The sequence below is a fragment of the Cheilinus undulatus genome, linkage group 19, assembly GCF_018320785.1.
Source record: "Cheilinus undulatus linkage group 19, ASM1832078v1, whole genome shotgun sequence".
Taxonomy (NCBI): Eukaryota; Metazoa; Chordata; class Actinopteri; order Labriformes; family Labridae; genus Cheilinus; species Cheilinus undulatus.
In genome coordinates this window covers 33,002,676-33,022,571 of record NC_054883.1, presented here as the reverse complement: position 1 = coordinate 33,022,571, position 19,896 = coordinate 33,002,676, and the positions used below count along the sequence as shown (strand labels likewise).

General features: G+C 40.8%; 1 protein-coding gene across 3 annotated transcripts; it reads right to left on the bottom strand.

Moving 5' to 3' along the window:
• Positions 1–236: 236 nt before the first annotated feature.
• On the bottom strand, positions 237–18,361 carry klhl15 (kelch-like family member 15). 3 transcript variants are annotated; one of them, XM_041814306.1, is made up of 10 exons: positions 18,149–18,200; positions 13,057–13,144; positions 9,458–9,566; positions 8,737–8,875; positions 6,396–6,584; positions 5,291–5,515; positions 4,885–5,046; positions 4,589–4,798; positions 2,939–3,129; positions 237–2,769 (listed from the first exon to the last, which is right to left on the bottom strand). In XM_041814306.1, exons 3-10 carry the CDS (start codon positions 9,475–9,477, stop codon positions 2,007–2,009), a joined length of 1,899 nt encoding a protein of 632 aa, XP_041670240.1. In that variant the 5' UTR covers positions 9,478–9,566; positions 13,057–13,144; positions 18,149–18,200; the 3' UTR covers positions 237–2,006. The 3 variants fall into 3 exon arrangements, with proteins under 3 accessions (XP_041670240.1, XP_041670238.1, XP_041670239.1); XM_041814304.1 differs by lacking the exon at positions 9,458–9,566 and having other exon boundaries at positions 18,149–18,361; XM_041814305.1 differs by lacking the exons at positions 9,458–9,566; positions 18,149–18,200 and adding an exon at positions 17,921–18,119.
• Between the last annotated feature and the right edge of the window lie 1,535 nt (positions 18,362–19,896).

Sequence of the window (19,896 nt, the reverse complement as noted above, 5' to 3'; positions counted from 1 at the left end):
CACGACTTTTGTCGTTTCTAAAAAGAAAACAACTCACTGCTGTTCTTTGTTCTGCTATTAATTAAGATGGCGGGCGATTGGATGAACGTTCTGTCACATCTTCACGGGCCAATCAGAGCAACGAGACATGACGTAGCCGCTACTGAGGTGAGCCCCTACGAGGAGTAAACTCCATACAGAACTGCATAACCTGAACCATGGCAACTGTAGACATGTTAGTACATGATTGTCCTTTTTTCAAAAGAAAACAATTCATTGCTGTTCTTTGTTCTTCTATTAATGAAGAAATGTCATCAAGTTCTTATAAAACTGGAGCTTTAGCAGCATTCATGCTAATCTCTTCCGCCATATTTGCAACGGACTCCTTTTGCTGCTTGCTACGTCACAACTCCTCGGCGCCTGAAAGTACTGCCCCTTGTCACTGATTGGTCCTGTCACTTTTTAACCAGGGCCAAACAGTTCAGAGTGGAGCTTTGCAAGATGGATTTGCCAGTGAGAAACAAGGAAACGGGCGTATCCATCTGCTATGCAAGGTCGGGCCTTCTTACTTTTGGCATAAATGTACAAATTGGGGCTGTCAAGATTTATCTCATTAATCATGATCAATTAAGGTCCACAGTTAGAGCAGATTTTTTGTTTTGTTTTGTTTTTTAATCAGGACTAATATCAGGCTTCGTCGACCCTTTCAGCACACTTTGGTAAATCCACGTCAGCATCTTAGTGATGTAAAATAAGTCCACTACTGCTCCTTAATGTTTCATTTCACTTTAAAAAACTCATGACAGCTCAGTGAACAAGTCAGAAGTTACTTGACCTTATGTTATTAAACATTAAACTTTTTACCGTCCCCTTATTTCCTTTATAATCCATGCAACTTCCTTTTGCAGGAGTCCATGTTAAAATCTTCTACATATAAAAGCAGGCATCCAAACAGGACAGAAAAGTTCAAAATGCCACAAAAGCAATTTTAAATGCAAAATAGTGGAATTTTAAAATGTGCTAAAAGGATGTGATTAATTGTGCGATATCTTGTGACAGCCCTACATGCCAAAACAATCTGACAGTGCTTCATACTGACTGACAAATCATGCTAAACTCCATATCAAGCTGATAAATTTAGGACTGTATGTAGCACATGACCATATTTTAGCAGAATGACATAACACTGATTTGTAGAAGCATAAAACTGGATCATCATATAAACTCAATGGACAATCAAAATCAGCGACTGAAGGGATGAGTTTTGCAGCCACGTTAGAAATCAGGAGATTCCTGTAGAAATAAATGGACTTCTGTTTGATAAGGGAAAATGAGGAGATAGTTTAGCATGCAGTATGAAAGTTCGAGTATGTAGAGTGTAATACGCAGTTTTGGACACAACCCTAGTTGCTCAGCATCTCAGCTGCGTTAGTTATTGCTGCTTTCTTCTTCTTTTGTTATCAAATGACAGCTAGTAAATGTACAGCCACTGTCTGGTAGCACATTACAATCAATTAACAGTAAAAATAACTGACCAAATATAGTTTTAATTGAGATAAGTCGTTTTTATGAATTAATGACTGTTTGAATATTTAAAAATCATAGCCCATCCCTGATCTCTGAACCACCTACAGGTCTGTTGGTAAATATGTGAGTGTGAAGCTTCCAGTGCGTTTCTGCAGTGAGCCTGACTGGACAGCAGCCTAAATACAGAGGGTGAGTAGTAGAATAGGAAACTGACCACAGTCCAAACATAAACCTTTTTTTCTCCCCACTAATATTTTTCTTATTTTTCTGAGAAAGCTATTTCTGAAAATGTTCAAGCTGACTGTTAACATGTGATGTCACAGCATGCCGTGTTTCCACTGCCTTCATAAAGAGCAGTAAACCTACGGCCCGGACATCCTCCCTCCCCTCAGGTAAGTGCTGGTCTCTGGATTAAAAGCCTGCGCGTCAGTGAGTCTCCGCCTGGAAACACCTGATCCCAGCGGGAGATGGAGCATTCCTGTTTCTATAAAAAGCAGACCTCAGCTGCAGCGTCTCACGTGCTCCAGCACATACTCTGGGAAGTGCAGACTGCACACCTGCAGACCGTCCAGTTTGCAAGGCATCCTGGGATACTCGTCCTCCTTCCACTTGTTTTCATCAGGGTCGAAGGTGAGGATGGAGTCACTGTAGTGGCCGTTGTAACACAGGCCACCCAGCACCATGATCTGCCTGTCCAACACTGCCACACCGTGGCCGCTGCGGCCGATGGGCATGGAGGCGAGGATGGTCCACTCATCGGTGTCGGGGTCGTACACCTCGGTGGACGGACAGCCCTGCGACTCGAAGGAAGCACGCAGGATCACGCACACGCCCCCGAATACATAGAGCTTCCCGTTATGAGAGATCATCTTGTGGAAGCAGCGAGCGTAGTTCATTTTGGATTTGTTCTCCCAGCAGCTGGTGTGCGTGCCAGGCAGCAGCGGACCACGACCGGGGCGTGTCCTATGAGAGTCCGAGCCGCCAGAGCTCCCTCCTCCTCCTCCCCCACCTCCGGCCTCCCGTCCCGGATCAAACACACACACCTGTTTGGAGGTGGAGGAGGACGTGATGCCGCCCGTGATGTAAAGTTTACCGTTTAGGACTGTCCCCTCATGGCCATACTTGTTCACTGGATATGGGTCAACAAACTCCCAGCGGTCCTCTGTGATGTCATAGCGCTCGGTGGAGTAGAAGGTCTCGTCTCGCGTGCGGCCCGCTACAGCGTAAATGAACTTCCCGATGACTCCCACAGCAAACTCTGACCTGTAGACAACATGAATATTTATGAATACATGAATTTAGAGTGAGCTGGCAGGGAGTCTGTGAGCAGCTGCAGAATCACCTTGAATTTATGAGGTCAAAAGGAACCAAAAATAGAAGAAACATGTCAGTACTCAGTACAAAAAACATCCAGCCTTCTGCCTCCTCTCACCTGGGCACAGACATGTCAGCCATGCGGAGCCACGAGTTCTGTCGGGGGTCATAACGGTAGACTTTAGAGGAGGCGTGAAACTCCCCGTCTGGCCCCAGCTCCTCTCCACCCAGCAGGAAGGCGAAGTTGTTGACGATGGCCAGACAGTCAGGTCGCAACGGCACCTGAGGTCCCTCCAGCTCCCACCAAACCTGAAGGTGACAAGACAAAAACTGAACCCAAGACCGAATCAGATACCAGACTGCATCCCATGTACATTGGCGGCCCAGGTTCAAGTCTGGCCTCTGGCTCTTTTCCCATGTCTCTCTCCCATTCTCTCATCCTCGTTTCTGAATCTAGACACTATTCTTTTCTCTCTGAATAAAGGCACAAATAGCCCAAAAATAAATAAAACAGAAAAGGCCCCAAGTTTGAGAATCTGCTGGTGGCCCCACTCTGTGAGATAGCAGTCCTATGACCAAAATATCAAACATGTCAGTAATCCATCCTTGTCAGACCGAAAATGAGTCATACGACACAAAATTTATGTCTGAATGTGTTGTAAATCGCACAGTGTGCGCCCAGCTTAATGTGAGTGCACCCTTATTGACCAAGTATGTATCACCAGGCTTTGGTGTATGCAGGGATGGAAGTCCATGTTGACAGCAAGAACAAGGTGCAAAGTTATCCTCACTAATGACACAACAGCTCCTGTCTTAAGTACTCTTACAATGATATATTTGTCCAAAAAAACAGGTATGTGTAAAAAAAAAGTGCAGCTAATCCATACTAAATAAAAAATAATAATAATAAAGACCCTGTGCTTTTCAAACCAATCTGCATTAGGACTCCCTATCTACCTGAAATGCTTTAGAAGGGATCAATCTGACCCCCATTCAACAAGCAAACTAAAAAAAAACAACATAGTTTTCATCTTCACCTGAGAAGACCTGAAAAAGTTTGTTGCTTAAGCAAACTTAAGGCCTGTTAATGCAAATAAATCACAAGAATATTAGTTTTTCTTGGGCTAATACTACCAAGGTAAGCCAAAGGGTGGCTGCTGTCTGACTGTTCAACAGATGAAGAGGAGCTGCTCCAGGATGTCATGGCCGAGGGGTGTTAAAATAAATGATCTGTTCCTATGATGCATCATGATGTGAACTGGGTAATCCTGGATCATTGCAATGACAAAACAACTGATTATTGAGTACTGAAGTTGCTTTAAGATTTTCTGGCTTTAGACGGACATATAAAAGTTAAGCTGACATGCATTTCCAAAGCACTTCAAAATATCCATCTTTAAAAAGGGGAGTTCATATTCATTAGTCTATTTGACTCTGACATGTGAATAACTCAGGATATACCCATAGCTATATATCGTGATAACAAACTGAATTTGTGCTGCAGGAGTTAACATGTTTTACCTCTTCGTAGATAAATTGTTGGGATTCTTTATCAGCTGTTTGTCATTTCCTCAGAAAGTCTGAGCAGTCTTAAGGACTATGCCTGTCTCCTCCATGTTTACTTCACAATGTCTCCAAATACTTTAAGATTGGTGTCCTAACTTACATAAAGTCTGATTTAACTTGTGCTAGTTTCAAATCTGCTATTATATACAGAATTCATCACTCAGCCACACATGCTCTTGCAGATGGACAATCTCTCAGACACCTTTGGGCGCTGCAGCAGAAGGATCTTGCTGTTGACCATACTGTGTCCAATCATCCCTCTGAAGACGGCGGTCTGTGGGCGGACGGAGCGAATACGGTTGGAGTGCGTCTCCACCAGTGGCTGCTGGTTGACATCATGGAAGTAGCTGAGCGCCTGATCGACCTCCTGCCTCAGCTGCCTGGAGTACCGGTAAAACTCTGACGTCTTCACCTTTAAACAGAGACGGACACATCAGTGAACCTGCAGGACATTCTCACTCTCTGCTGTCTTCAAACCTGTCAGATAGCAGCGCTGACCTTCTCAAAGATGTTGGCAGGGGTCATGAGGCAAAAGCGGATGGACTGCACAATGGTGTCCGTGTGCCTCCAGCGCCGCCGGTCATGTCGCAGCCACGCCTGAACAGCTTCGTACAGCTCGATTTCTGGGAAGCGACTCAGAGCATTGCTGTTCAAGTATGCCTGGGTCAGAGAGAAAAAAAGAGTGAACTTTCAAGAGAGAGAACTTAGTCTTCATTACACAGCTGGATAGAAAGTGAGAGAGGGTTTCCAGGAGGCAAGACATGATGTAAAAAGGCTGACAACAAAGTTGTGAATGAAACCACAGAGCTTACTTGTCAATTTATCCACCAAAACAAGTTAAAACAGACTTAAAGATTAAAAAACATCCAAATCTGTCCATCAAATGTTTGAAAGACAATCATACCTGCAGTCTCTCCAGACTGAGGTAGGACAGGAAATCGGGTCGGCTCATGAGAGGGACAAAGTTATCAAGTAGGAAGTTGTCGAGTTGCTCCTGGACGCCCTCAACTCCAACACTGAAGTCCTCCAGTAGACGCATGACCTCTGCACAGTTCTCCAAGCAGATCTTTGCCAGGAGGAAGGAGCAGCAGAACTCCACTGCCTCCGTCAGCTGGACATACATCGCTGCCTGCAGGGACAAACGGCAAGAAGGAGATGGAGGAGTGAAGGGAAGGGGTATAAAATGATGTTGTTTCATTTCTTTAAGACCAGTTCAGACCAAAGATTCACAACATGACAAGACTGTTTTAGAACGTAGCTGCCAATGGATGAAGCTCGAATCAGGCCATCTGATGATGTTGCCTGCCAAATGATGCACTTATTTGCAGGAAGCTCATTGCATGAGCAAATAGATGTGGAAGGGGAAATAAATTATATGTTTTTTTTTCATAGGCCATAAATGCCAAAAAATACTTGCTTTAAGTGGATGAAACCATGCTGTGAATTTTGGACATTTTTAAATAATTATTTTTTAAGTTTTCAAACAAGAACTTCAGCCTGTACACCCTTCTGTCTCCTTCACGAGCTGCAAATGTTTGGTGCTATGTAAGCTAATACACGGGAAATTCAAAGCTGTAGAAGCTAAATGTAAACATAGGAAATATGTTATTGTCAGCAGATATCTTAGTGATGACAAGACTCAGCTGACAAAGCATTTTGTGTTTCTAGGTGCTGTCAAATTTTGTTTATGATGATGACACTGAGATCATGCTAAGCAGGAATCATACAGTCTGATGTTATGCATTATCAGATTTTAAAAAAAGGCAGGAAAAAACAGTTATTGTGCAATACTCTCCCTGTTGAAGAGACATACTTATTGCACAGTAACTTAAGAAATAAATGTCTTTAGATTGAGTCACAGTGGTGTGATCTGGTGGACTTTTAGAACGTTCAAGAGGGGCCTATTGCAAGTTTCTGCTCATCTTTGGTCTGAACTGGGCTTTAGAGTTTTGTTTCAATCACAAACCCAACAAAGATAGATTATCTGTCACAGGGTTATTGATCTTTACCTGGAGGATCTCTTGAACCGTGGGCATGCTGAGCTCTAAAGAGCCGTAGTACATGAAGCGGAGGATGTGTCCGAACCCTGCAGCTGTCAACCCCTTCATGTGGATCTTGTCCTGGTCCCTCTCCCTCATGTCTGCGGTGAACATGACCCGGAAGTAGTCGCTCTGCGTGGCCAACAGTGCTTTGTGGGCCTGAAGGAGGAAGGACGCCAGAAAGAAACATTAACAGAGCCTTCTGCCATAGCTAGACATGAGTTGCATCCCTTGTATCAATATAATGCATACATACAGTGCTATTTATATTAGTGGTTGATGGTAAACTGATATCAATCACCGATAAAATTTCTGCCATGGAATGGATTTAAGAAATGCTGTCATCACCAGTTTAAATGCATGCATTGTGTTGTAGAGCAAACGAGACAAACCACCACCACCATTAGAATAGCAGAGTGATATGTAAAAGACAACAGTGAGGTCTTAGTCCACTGATCTGCATGTTCTATTCAAGCATCACGAGCAGCTGGGCAGCTAACAAAATGACAACCAGTCATGCCATTGTAAATAATGAGCAGCACAGTAAACAGGTAAAACAAGCATGTTGTTTTCACTCAACATACAGCAAGTGTGCTCACTTTGCAAAGCGTCTCTATTAGCCTGTCTACAGTTTTAACACACACTGTGTGCTGCTTTTGAATGGTTTTGTTTTATCTTGAGCCCAGTTGTAAGAGCCTCATCTTACAATGGCTTAAACTTAAAGGTGTGTTTAATTCATGACTCTTATTTTAAGTCCACAATGAGTCAAAGATCCAGGCTATGGCATTAAGCGAGGTCAGGGTGGAACCTGTAAACTCTTTAGCCGTGTAAAATCAATGGTACTGCTGCTAAAGCCAAGGTAAATCAATGAATAAACACGCTATTTCTGTAAAGTTCTTCATGATTAAAGTCTGTTGTCATTTTTATCAGATGCTTTTATCATGAATGCCCACATCAGGAAATGTGCTTTAGTCAATAGCAGTTTAACCCCTAAAAAATCCAAGCCAGCAGATTTTTTTGCTGAACAGTTATTTCAAAACTGACTGTTCATAAGGATGTTTTAAACAGAAATGTCAGGCTTCTGAAAAGTATGTTGATTTTTATGCCTTCAATACTTGGTTGGGCCTCCTTTTGCATGAATTACTGCATCAATGCGGTGTGGCCTGGAGGCAATCAGCCTGTGGCGCTGCTCAAGCATAACGGAAGCCCAGGTTGCTTTGATAGCGGCCTTCAGGTCATCTGCATTGTTGGGCCTGGTGTCTCTCATCTTCCTCGTGACAAAAACCCATAGATTCTCTATGGGGCTCAGGTCAGGCCAGTTTGTTGGCCAATCAAGCACAGTAACACCATGGTCATTGAACCAGCTTTTGGTACCTTTGACAGTGCGAGCAGGTGCCAAATCCTGCTGGAAAATGAAATCAGCATCTCCATAAAGCTTGTCAGCTCAAGGAAGCATGAAGTGCTCTAAAATGTCCTGGTAGATGGCTGCGTTGACTGTGGACTTCAGAAAATACAGTGGACCAACACCAGCAGATGCCATGGCAGCCCAAATCATCACTGACTGTGGAAACTTCACACTGGACTTCGAGCAACATGGATTCTGTGCCTCTCCACTCTTCTAGGTCCCAGATTCTGGAGGGACCTCTTCCTTGTGCTGAAAATTCCATGATGTGATGTTTAAGCCTTATCGCAAAGGCCTGCTGCATATTATATTTCTTTGTACATGTATTGTTTATCCTCTTCAATCTTACTTGGTGGAAGAAGAAATCATATTGAACAGTCTCGCCTGTATTCATCTGTGATTTATTTTCACACAATTCTCTATATAGACTGTATAAAGTTATTAGCATACAGATGCAAACAAAAAAGAGGAAAAAAACTGGACTATTGCAGAAAAAGAGCCTTTAAGAACAGCTCTAACAGACGCGAACAGCTTTTAGTGTGGACCTTCTTTGCTCTGTAAATTAAATAAAGACTATTCATCCGTAAATTCTTCCCATCCATTCCTGAAATGTTTTTCAAAAGCTGCCTTCTGCGATGACTTCTTCAAACTCCTGCTTGAAGAAATAAGGACTTAAAAGAAATCGACCTCTCTCAATGGGAATGAAAAACGTTTTTTCTAATCTTACATTTGCCTGCATCTTATTTTAATTCAACTCCAAAGAAGCTAAGAAGATTTTCTAAAATCCAGGGAGTTTTTTTAACAATCATAACCATGGACAGGCATGAAAGAAAGGCTTACATTCTTGGATTAACAGCATGCATTTAAAGAAACACCCTTATGTGAGTGTCTTCTGTTTGAGTTGTGTACCTGGAAGTGGTGCTCCTCTATCAACAGTGTGACATCCAGCAGCAGACGCTCCTCATAAAGCGCCCGGAAGCCCGATGACACACTTCCATCGTGCACCTGGGACAGGTACACCTCCACATCTGCCCCCGACATAACACACCTGGAGGCATGAAGGAGAGCCGAGCAGGAGCAGGTGGAAAGAGGGAGGTGTGAGAGCGTTAAAGGTCACGTCACTGAACTTGTTCACAGCTGTCTAAAGCAAAAATAAGCTGAGACAAACTAGAAATAAAAGTTATGTAAATTAAGTCAGCTGCACATAACTAAGAGTCTCTCAGAGGTAATGGCTCTGTTTGTGTGCTGCTGCAAAAAGGTGAGACCGGGCCGAGAAGGGCATTCAATAGGACGTCCAGCATTAAAAGCTCAGCACTTCAGCTGCAGCATCCAAACAGGCAGTTACTCTTTCACAACCAAATGAGAGTGTTTCTGCTCTGAGCCACTGGGGAAATAACCCGCTCCACTGCAACAACACAGAGCGGGTGGTACAGAAAAACAGAAAAAGAAAGAAAAGAAAGCATCCTGCATGTTCATTTACTTTCTATAGCATGAAAAACTCAATCGCACACAAACAAAAAGAAAAAATATCAGACAAACTTCGCTTTCATTCTGCAGACTTTCAAGTCAAATCAAACACGTCTTCAGTCGCTCAAATGAATATACACACACACACACATAGCACACTCACCTCTGATTGGCCACGGGCATGTCAGAGGGGGTTGTCCGAGCCAATCAGAGGACAGTGCCCCTTGTGTCCTGTAGATGCTAACAATGTCCCTTTTCTGAGCGTCAATCACCTAAACGACAAAGCCAACACAACGGCCACATTAAAGCATGAATGCCTGTGGTAAAAACAGCCGTACAAAACTTCTGAGCAGGTTTGACATCTTTAAACATGGACAAAAGTATGTGGACACCTGGGCATTACAGCCATGTGTAGTGAGAGGAGGAGGTGTCCACATAGTTTTGGCCTTAATGCATTTTTTCTCTTCATATAAAAAAAAGCAGCACAACAAAGCTTCATCTGCAGGATTATTTATCATGATTCTGTTTATCAAAATGAAATGACATGATATGAGATGAATGTTTTAATTAAGTGAGGATTAAAGGATTATTTCAGTTCATTACAACTTTGATCATAACTTATCTTTTTATTATCAGTGGAAACAACAGTGCAGCAAAGGTATACTTAGGTGGCCATCATGTCTGCTATAGAGCACTGGCCAAATGTATTAAAGGGTAATTTCCATGTTTTCAACCTTGGCCCAATTTTCACTGAATCTTGATATGAATGATGGAAGCTGGAGATATACTTGCTGTAACACCGTGCTTTCATTTATTCTGTTAAATATACTCCCCTGGACCTGACAGATGTTACTGGAGGAAGCCTCTAGAGCTGTCGTTCTCAACTCTTGTGTCTGGAGGGTCTTAATCAGTATTCCTGGCTACCATTAAAGACAAAAGAAAACTCCAAGCAACTCAAAGAAAATGTTATTGAAAAGTATAGGTCAGAGGATATATACAAACAAATTTCCTATGCACTGAACATCCCCCAGAGTTCAGTTAAATCCATCAACAAGAAACTCTAGGAATACGGAACATGAGTAAACCTGCCTAGATCAGGCCATCCTCACACACTTAGTGAGCATGTGAGAAGGAGACTAGTGAGGGAGGCCACCAAGGCACCTATGACTACTCTGAAGGAGTTACAAACTTCAGCAGCTTAGAGAGACTCTGCATACAACAACTGTTGGCCGGGTTCTTCACCAGTCAAGGCTTTATGGGAGAGTGGCAAAGAGAAAGCCACTGTTGAAGAAAACTCAGATTAAATCTGGACGGTAGTTCACCAAAAGGCATGTGGGAGACTCCATGGTCAGGTGGAAGAAAGTTCTTTGGTTTGATGAGACCAAAATGGTGCTTTTTGGTTATCGGACAAGATACCCACTGTGAAGCACACAGTGGCAGCATCATGCTGTGCGGATGCTTCTCAGGAGCCGGACCTGGAAGGTTTGTAAAGGTAGATGGTAAAATGAAGGCGGCAAAATAAACTTAAAACAAAAAGTAAGGCAATTTGTGTTTGGTAATAAACAGGCTTTCTAACGGAATAAGATTTATTACCAAGAAGCATTGTTACAACAAAGAAATAATGTACCAAACACAAACTGCCTTACTTTTTATTTTAAGTTTATATGAAAATCCTTGAGGACAATCTTCAGTCTGCAAGAAAACCATGGCTAGGGAGAAGATTTATTTTCCAGCACGACAATGAGCTGAAGCATACAGAGAAAGCTGCACATAAATGGTTGAAAGACAAGGTGAATGTTGTGAAGTGGCCGAGTCAAAGCCCAGACCTCAATCCAATAGAGAATTTGTGAATGGACTTGAGAAGGGCTGTTCATGCCCAATCCCTGTGCAACCTGACAGAAGTGGAGCAGTTTTGCAAAGAAGAATGGAGTAAAATTGTGTCCAGATGTTTGAGCCTGGCTGAGACCTATCCACACAGACTCAGTGCTGTAATTGCAGCCAAAGGCGACTCTGCTAGATACTGACTTGAAGGGGGTGAGCATTTATGCAGTCATTTATTTTATATTGAATATTTTTATTTAAATGGCAGTACTTTGAAGAAATCTGTTTTCACTTTGACAGAGTTTTTTGTAATTTTTTGTCAAAAAATTATATTGACCATAAATTTTTAAAATTATAGAAGGGTGAAATATCCAAGGAGGGAGTGAATACTTTTTCTCAGCATGTTGTTAATTCTGATCTCAAAACTAATAAAATGATCATCAATAATCAAAGTAACATTGGATCAGCTCAGGTGACTCATGACCAGTGTAGGAACACACTGTCAGCACTTTGCTTCTCTAGCATTCTCCTCCATGCACAGCAGCGATGGCAATTGGTGTTTTGCTTTAATTAGTAATCATGTTAACTGGTGACTTTCAGTAAAATGCATTTGTAGATGTCGTTGTCACAACAGCTGTTAAAAACAGAACAGTTCTTGTAACAGACTCTTTAAATTTTCATGATAATGTCAAATCATTCTCATCATGTATTTCATGAAACAATAAGAATTTGTATGCGGCCACGGATGCTCTCAGCAGAAAGTCACCTGTTTACACTGTCACTCATCTAACCAATACACTGATGTTATTCCTGGAATTTGTCAATGTCTAAAACAGAATTTATTTCCATCCTTATTAATACCTAGCAACGGCTTGATTACACATCCCAGTCTGTTTATTTGCAGTGTGTTTTGGCTTTGTGGGAAATTGGGCAAAACAACACAACACTGGGCTCCACATGCTGGCTCTGCTGATCCCTTTTTACACTCTTTTAAGCCTCTCTTACTACCTCTGAAGCCAGCACAGAGACATTTACAGTGAAGCCAAACATGACAGGGGTGTAAATATTACAGCTTAAAAGCCACTATGAACTCTGCTAATAACATACCATAATAACTCTGTTTTTGGTTTGTCTTTAAAATATTTCTCCTATTGTTCTCTCTGCTGCTGTGTTCACACTCACATCCCCTCTATCTCTACATAACACACATGTATGCATATAATGTGTCTGCATCGCGTTTTTTTTGAAGAGGTCCAAAGCCTATGATAACCAACGCATAGGATGCCATAATGCATGTGCTTTCTTGTAGTGAACAGCAAGTATATCTCTGACATAGAGGTACAAAACCATTTGAAATTCGACAACAAAGAAAAGGGCTGCTGTTGCAGCATTTAATCTTCAGGGCCAACATGTCCAATTAAAATAATGTCAACTAAAAGGTTTTTTGACACAGATAGATTTACAATGTTATTCTAAATGTTGATATTACAGCTCAGATTCCTAAAGAGCCAGACTTTAATAAACACTGATGGCAGAATGAGAAGCATCGCTCTCTTCACACCAGATTACAAAATAGTAACTCTACCTCAATGAAGATGGGGATTCCTGCTTTATTACCGTTTCACCATTTTCTTTTTTCCCCTTCCAATTTCAAAACTCTCTGTACCTCTGTCTGGAAACCCCTAGTTAGTTAGATATAAGGCCAAGGTTTAAATTCCAGAAATACCTTATTAGCATGCAGTGTAGGAATTACGCCTACAAAAGTCTCTGACCTCAAAACCCTTGTTTACCCATCAAGCTCTATGCCAGGGAATAGAAATAAATGTGATTGTTGTGGAACCAGAGGAATGATGGGTAACATGCAAGCTGAGTTAACAGTGACAGAAGAGCTTTCCTCTGGTTGAAGTCAAACATGCAGCTCTGCAGAGTGAATGATCATACCTTTTGGAGCCCGGGCGAACAATCACAGGCTTTGACAGCTGAGCGCTAAGGGGCCGCTCGCATTTCCTGTGTTTATGTTTCCCTGGTTCTAACAGAGGAGACGAGAGAGAGTTAGACACCAGAGGAGGAAGAAGACAACAAAACCATCACATGTTCCATTCCAAACATTTACATGCCACATTTACCGTGGAGGGATTTTAAGTTTCATACCAAACACAGGGGAAATAATCAAAACAAAAAGTGTCAAACAAGTTAGGCTGGTATGCTTTTTGTAGAACACAACATCAAAAAAATCTTTCCTTCATTCTGTTTAGACATTTTAAGGCTGACTCATTATTTTGTGGTAGTTCATATCTTGACCTTATTCTCAATTTACTGATTTAATATTTTATCAACCATTACCTCAAAAGTTCAACATACTGTCTGTAAATTCTGATGACATTTAGTTAATCAACCATGCAGCTTCAAACACAGAGATTCTCATGTAAGACAGATGCAATGAAATCCTCATATCTGATCACGGAAAACAAGCAAAATTTGCACCTATTGCCAATTAACATTCTGCTGATCTTTGCAAATTCATTAAAAACTGATTATCCTAGGTCTGGTTAATTTATTTGGTCACATTTACCACTACAACTGAAAAGAAAAACTAATTCTAAAGGCATTCAACTTGAGCCAAAGGTTAGCTATGACCAGAATCTAATGGAGACCACTTTCTTCCTGATACATGATGGCATTTGAGAAATATTTATAAAACTATAGTTTATGAATCCCTAAGAAGTAGAAGATAAATTCAGTGGGAAAATTTGGCATTTGTAAACACACTTTTGTTGATATAAATTTTAGTGCACCCAGTGGGTGCATTACATGACTCTGACGTCAGCAAAATCACTTAAAATAGAGTACAGCAATACTGAAAGTAGACTGACTTTTATAATCTTATCACGCTATGAGTACTTCAGTGTCTACTTGAGGCAAAACTTTCCTAAGTGGTTAACCTAGGCAGGAAACTGACAGGCTGCAAACAAACACACCTGTCCCAACATCACTGAAAGGCAGTGCAACATTTATGTGGGAAAATTGTAGCTTATAATAGCCATTAATCACAACTTTCAGCTTTTATTAGCAGTGCCCTTTGTGAATATAAACATTTAGTGAATTTACAATAGATATCATCCGCTTAAATCTATGATCCTCATGATCTCCATTGTGCAGCTGGGCTCCTATGATGCCCTGTGATATCTTGGTTCTTACACCGTGTCCTGACAGCATGCAAGTGTTTGACATCACGCTGCATGGTGCAGCATCACACTCTGGTTGTATACACTGCATATATTTACTATCTAACTCTCTATACTGTAAATTTCAGTCCCCCCTTGTAGAATCTAGCACTTTTCGTTTACATGCAGAGAAATGAAAGTGTGGCACTTTGTACTAACAAGCTGTAAATGGCTGTGAGCTGAATAATTTTGCCTTTGTGCTGACAGAGTATAACATTTCAAACAACACAAGCTCCACTTTGTAAATTGATCTAACAAGCCATGTTGAGATATGAAAGAAAGAAATTCTTCTTGCCCTACACTCATGGTTCCTTGTCATCTTCCTTTGACCTTGTTCCTAGTCCATGTCAACACAAGCAACAAACCAAGGGGCAAGGGGGAAAACTGTTAGGAGGGTTTGGGGTTATTATGATGTTTAGGTTGTAAATAACCCAACATATACTGTATAGTCAGATTTTTACTAGGGTTTTTCTCCTGAGGTTTTTGGTGATGTTCTTTGGGTTATTTTGCTGTAGGTATGCATGAGATTGAATATTGCCAATATCTGATATGGCAATTTTACTAATTAATCTTAGCTGATACCATTATCGATTCTGACATTTGATTGTGGTACCTACCTAACTCTTTTGTCCTTAAAACACACTATTTAGCATTTAAGTATAAATGAATCATGAAATTTTAAAACACTTTCAAATGAAAGAAATAATGATGAATCAAGAAAAAGACTTCAGCTGATGTAGGTCTGTTGGTCCAGCCTTGAACTTCACTTTTTCATTCTTACAGCCAATATTTACAAATGATTATCTGCCGATATCATACATGCAGCACGGTTGCTGTACATTTTTTAAAAAACAAATTTAATACAATTCTTGCATTGTGTATCATCTGTGCTTTTACAGCGACTCCAGAGCTATTATTCCCATCATCTCATGTTTGAAAGTAGGGATGCACAGATACCAAACCTAGCCTAAGTACTTGTACTGGTACTCTTAAAACATTGAAGATACTGGTGAGCAGGTGGGCTAGTGGTTAAAGGCGCTCCCCATGTACACGGGTGGCCTGGGGTTCGAATCCGGCCTGAGGCCCTTTACAGCATGTCTCTCCCCCACTCTTGACTCTGTTTCCGACTCTATCCACTGTCCTCCTCTATCTAATAAAGGCACAAAAATGCCCAAAAATAAATCTTAAAAAAAGAAAGAAAAAAAAAATACATTGAAGATACTGTATTCAGTATGTCGACAAAGCAGGAGCCATGTCTGCATTCTGGTGATTTTAACATAATGTTTATGACAAAATTAGGAGAATGAAATCTATGCACTGATAACTGGTCAAGAGGAGGGATGAGAAACATCTATGAAAATAAAACAAACTTTTAAAACAATTTCAAGAACAGCTGTGGTATTACCAAGTACTCTTACTTGTACTCGGAATCAGTGAGTACTCAAATGCAAGTAGTTGCACTTGTCTGGAGTAATGTGGTATCGGAGCATCCCTATTTGAAAGCCTTTAAAAAATTTTGTCACCTCATACTCATTGTATACCCCGCTAATCTGTACTTTGCATCTTGAAGCCACATAGACCCTGCATTTCCCCGACATCTCCTTTACAACTGTTTTCCAGATTGTGAATGCAAACCTTATACACTGCTGGAAAAGCTGTAAAACACTGTAAATTGACCCGAAATCAAAAAAATCCTCCAATATTTTGATATAAAACTAACAAGATATTGTCAGCTTGACAGAGTATCTAGATATGACTTGCTCTTGGTGCCATATGAAAAGTAAGATCACTCACAGCCAGGTAAAATAAGACTTTTTAAAGATGTTTTGTGGCCCTGAATTTAAAAGAAATCCAACACCTGAAAAGATCCTTTACAGTCCTTGAGTATTTACTTTAATAACATTGTGGCTTGTTTCAATGCCACTCTATTTGTTTTATTCTTTATGCTGCTTTCAGAATGTGGGTGAAAATGATTTATTAAATGTGTCACTTTGTTTGAATATCCTACCCCCCGTGTTTAAATGGCACCACATTACACAAGACCAATTTCTTCCATTTGCATGCATTAGCAGACGATAGAGTATTTTCTATTCTATTCCCAAAGAACGTCAAGCATTTCCAGGGAACTCTTACTCAGTTGACTCAGTAAATAAAATGACACATGCTCTTTAAATCCGTATAAGTCTCCGTGTACTTTCGTTTTAAGAAATCTGGCCCTCGGACTGACCTGACCTGGGCTTGCCTCTTTAGTGTGGAGGAAAAACAACAACAGGTTGTGAGCCTGCTCTGTGTCTGTCACTGCAGCCGAGCTCAGCTGGCAACAGGCTCGGCTCCAGCAGTGATACACAAACACTACACTACACGGCCAGCAGCTAAGCTAACGGACTGTTTGGTTAATAAAGACCATTCCTGTTAGAGTTCTATCATTTTGATACACGTCCGATTTACTCGTTTTGAATCTAGATTGGAATTTGTGTCCGTTATCGTGATAACGAGAGGAGTTGAAAAGCGTTTTGGCAGGCGTTCTGGTTTAAGGAGCAACCGTGTTAATTGGTGACATTTAACCGGATGCGGCTCTTGCCGTAATAACAACAGCCGTTGAAAGCCTTCACGAGCGTTTTTTGTTTTAGTTTTTTATAATAAAGTCAAAATACACTCTTTAAACATTTATTTATTTAAAATAAACATTTGCTTGAGGTATAAAAAAGCTTTCACCACTTAACCTTTTAAAATACTTTTCGACTCAAACGCATAATACCTATCATTTTAATAAATAAATTGATAATTCGTGTCCGTCTTTTTCAGCATTCAATCATCTAGAAATATTCTCTGTTGGTCTTTATACTTGGAACTCTTGTCTAAGTGTCGACATTCGGTACAATATTACTCCTTGTGATGTGATATTGCTTGGCTAACATTCAGACCATAGACCAACAGAGCTAGGCAAACGAAAACTAAAGGGTATAAAAAAGTACCGAAACTTTAGAAAAAGTACACTTTTTTTTTAGAAAAAAAAATTGCTATGAAAAGGAGTAAATCGATAAACAGTGAAAGCACACGCATTTGTGTTGCCTTTATTGCAAAAATATCTTCCGTTAAGTTTTCGTACGGAGACGTTGCTGACGAATGTGTTTAGTGTTTGGCAGTTTGCTTGCACAATTTGACAAAACTAGAAAGGCTCCAATAATAAGTGCCAAAGATTTTATTTGTGTTGCTGTGTTTTAGAAGCATGTATCAATATAGTTCATTTTAACCAAATATCATGTCGAAGTTTTAACTTTGGTGTGAGAGAACCCTAGTGATGACTCTGGCAGTCGCCAGTTCACACGGTCGCTCTTTAAACCGCAACACCAGCTGGCAGAGCATTGCTAAAGGAAGTGGAAACGCTACCAAAGGAGTAGCTTTAAACCAAGTAAATAACTTCTTATACTGTAGACATAAACAGCCATCGGTGCATCTGAGAAGCTGGCCTATGTTAACTTCTTCAATTTTACCACAACAATATCAAAAACTGTGCTACAGAGACCGTCAACGCTAAGATTAGTGTCCAAAACAAAGGCTACACATAACGGTACACAAACCACTCTGCTGTCCGGGGATGAAGGTGATCATGTTAGCACGCGCCAAATGTATCGCTCCTACTGACTAAATTTGATAAATACACGTATTGTACTCTGTAGCTGGCTATATGGTTAGTCAAATTAACTGTCACGATTCTCAGCTGTGGTGACAGGAGCTACGGGGGATCAGACACTGCTCTCCACCGGGGTAACAGCTTTAGCTTAGCTGCTAAAATCCAGCCGTCTCACCTCGGCGGTGCGAATCCCCACAACCCCTCTTCGACCAGGCAGCTCTGGCTCCCTCGGACATGAAGTTGCGGGTTCTATTCCGGAATCAAGAAAGCGGACGGCAGCGGTGCACTGCCATGTTATCGTCCATCTGCCAGACGAAGAGACCCCCCACTCGCCTGCAAATTAAACGGCTAACACACTACAGCGGATCTCAGGCTTTACGGACGCCATTTTCTGCACCGGCGTCATTTCCCTTTTGGGCGGAACTGAAGGGCGTTGTGCGGTGCAGCAAAGATTGAATAAATCTGAAAGATGTGTCACTACAATCTGTTAGCAGATTTTTATTTGACCAGGACTGACTAAGACCATACTTGGTCAAGCATGTCCATACTTTTTCGATATTCGATACCGTAACTTTTCAAACAACACAATCTCCCTAGTGTTAAAAAGTAGCCCACTGAAGATTAAGTAAGCAACAAATCTTTGATGGTTTTGCCTGGTACATGATCAAAGTTAGAAACATTTTTGAAAGGACATGTTACATTTACAACATAGCTTGTCACCAAGCATGTCTGTAGGGGGCCCTTGAGGTCTTACAAATGTGAAGCAACAGCAGTGGCTCGAAATGTGCAAACTTTGCAATGACAGTAGGAATCCCCCCAACGAGGATCCCCATCTGACTAGATGAGTCAGGCTGCAGACCAAACATTTCTGACGGCTACTCTCACAAACTGTTCATCTGAGACACTGTATATCTCAGAAAAGAAGTGCTATAATTTGCCAGTACAATGTTGATTTTTTAAAATTTTACTTTATTCATAAAAAAGTCTAAGAGTCACATCAATGAAATGACCACATTTCATAAATAAAACAGAGACAAATGTCAGAAGTCTAATCAGGGATTCAGATCTAAAGGAGAAGGAGTCAGAAAGAGTTACACAAATGGTGGCTCACTTTAGTTTTGTTAGCTCTAGCCTTCGCTAGCATTGCTTTGCTCGCTACATTATTAACGTTAACTTTTGGTATCCTGGTCGTTACCTTTGCCTGGCTAAGACAATAGGTTTTGATAACCCTAAATGGAAGTTTAATAGGATTTTATTTAGAAAGTTTTAGTGCGTATTTCTGTTCTAAGATATACGGCCTCTCAGATGAGTGGTCATGAGAATGGTCATCAGAAATTAGCTGTCAGCAGTCAGTCATTTCATAGAATGTCTAAATGCTGCTCATCTGGCATTCACTATGGGATAAAAACATATGGATAACATAACTACTGCTAACATCACATTATGGTTTTTGTCCTTTGAAGTCTGTTTTATTTTTCACATTCACCTTATGTAGATCCACCCACTGGACCCAATTCTATTCCGATGCAACTTTGTTATGACTTCTGCCTAAAAATCAAATTTTTGTGACATCCTCCCACAGAACAAATAGAAGTTGACATAATAAATGAATACTAATAAAAAATGATTTAAACTGTTTATGTTTGTTTTCTTGTAATGTTGCACAAAGTCACATCTAGTAACTTTAAGTTTACACAGTGTCCACTGACAGCTATACTGTAAGTCCATGACAACTGGACAAGCCCCATGTTTTCATGGAATATAAGGTGAATCTTCATTACACTTTATATGACAAGGTCTCATATTTTGCAAAAAAAGAGGGTGAACTTTGAAAAAAAAAAAGTAATTACAAATTTAAATTTGAATGGAATGAATTTGCCAATGCATTTGAGAAATTTAGACCATGTCCAGAAGTTTGCTCTG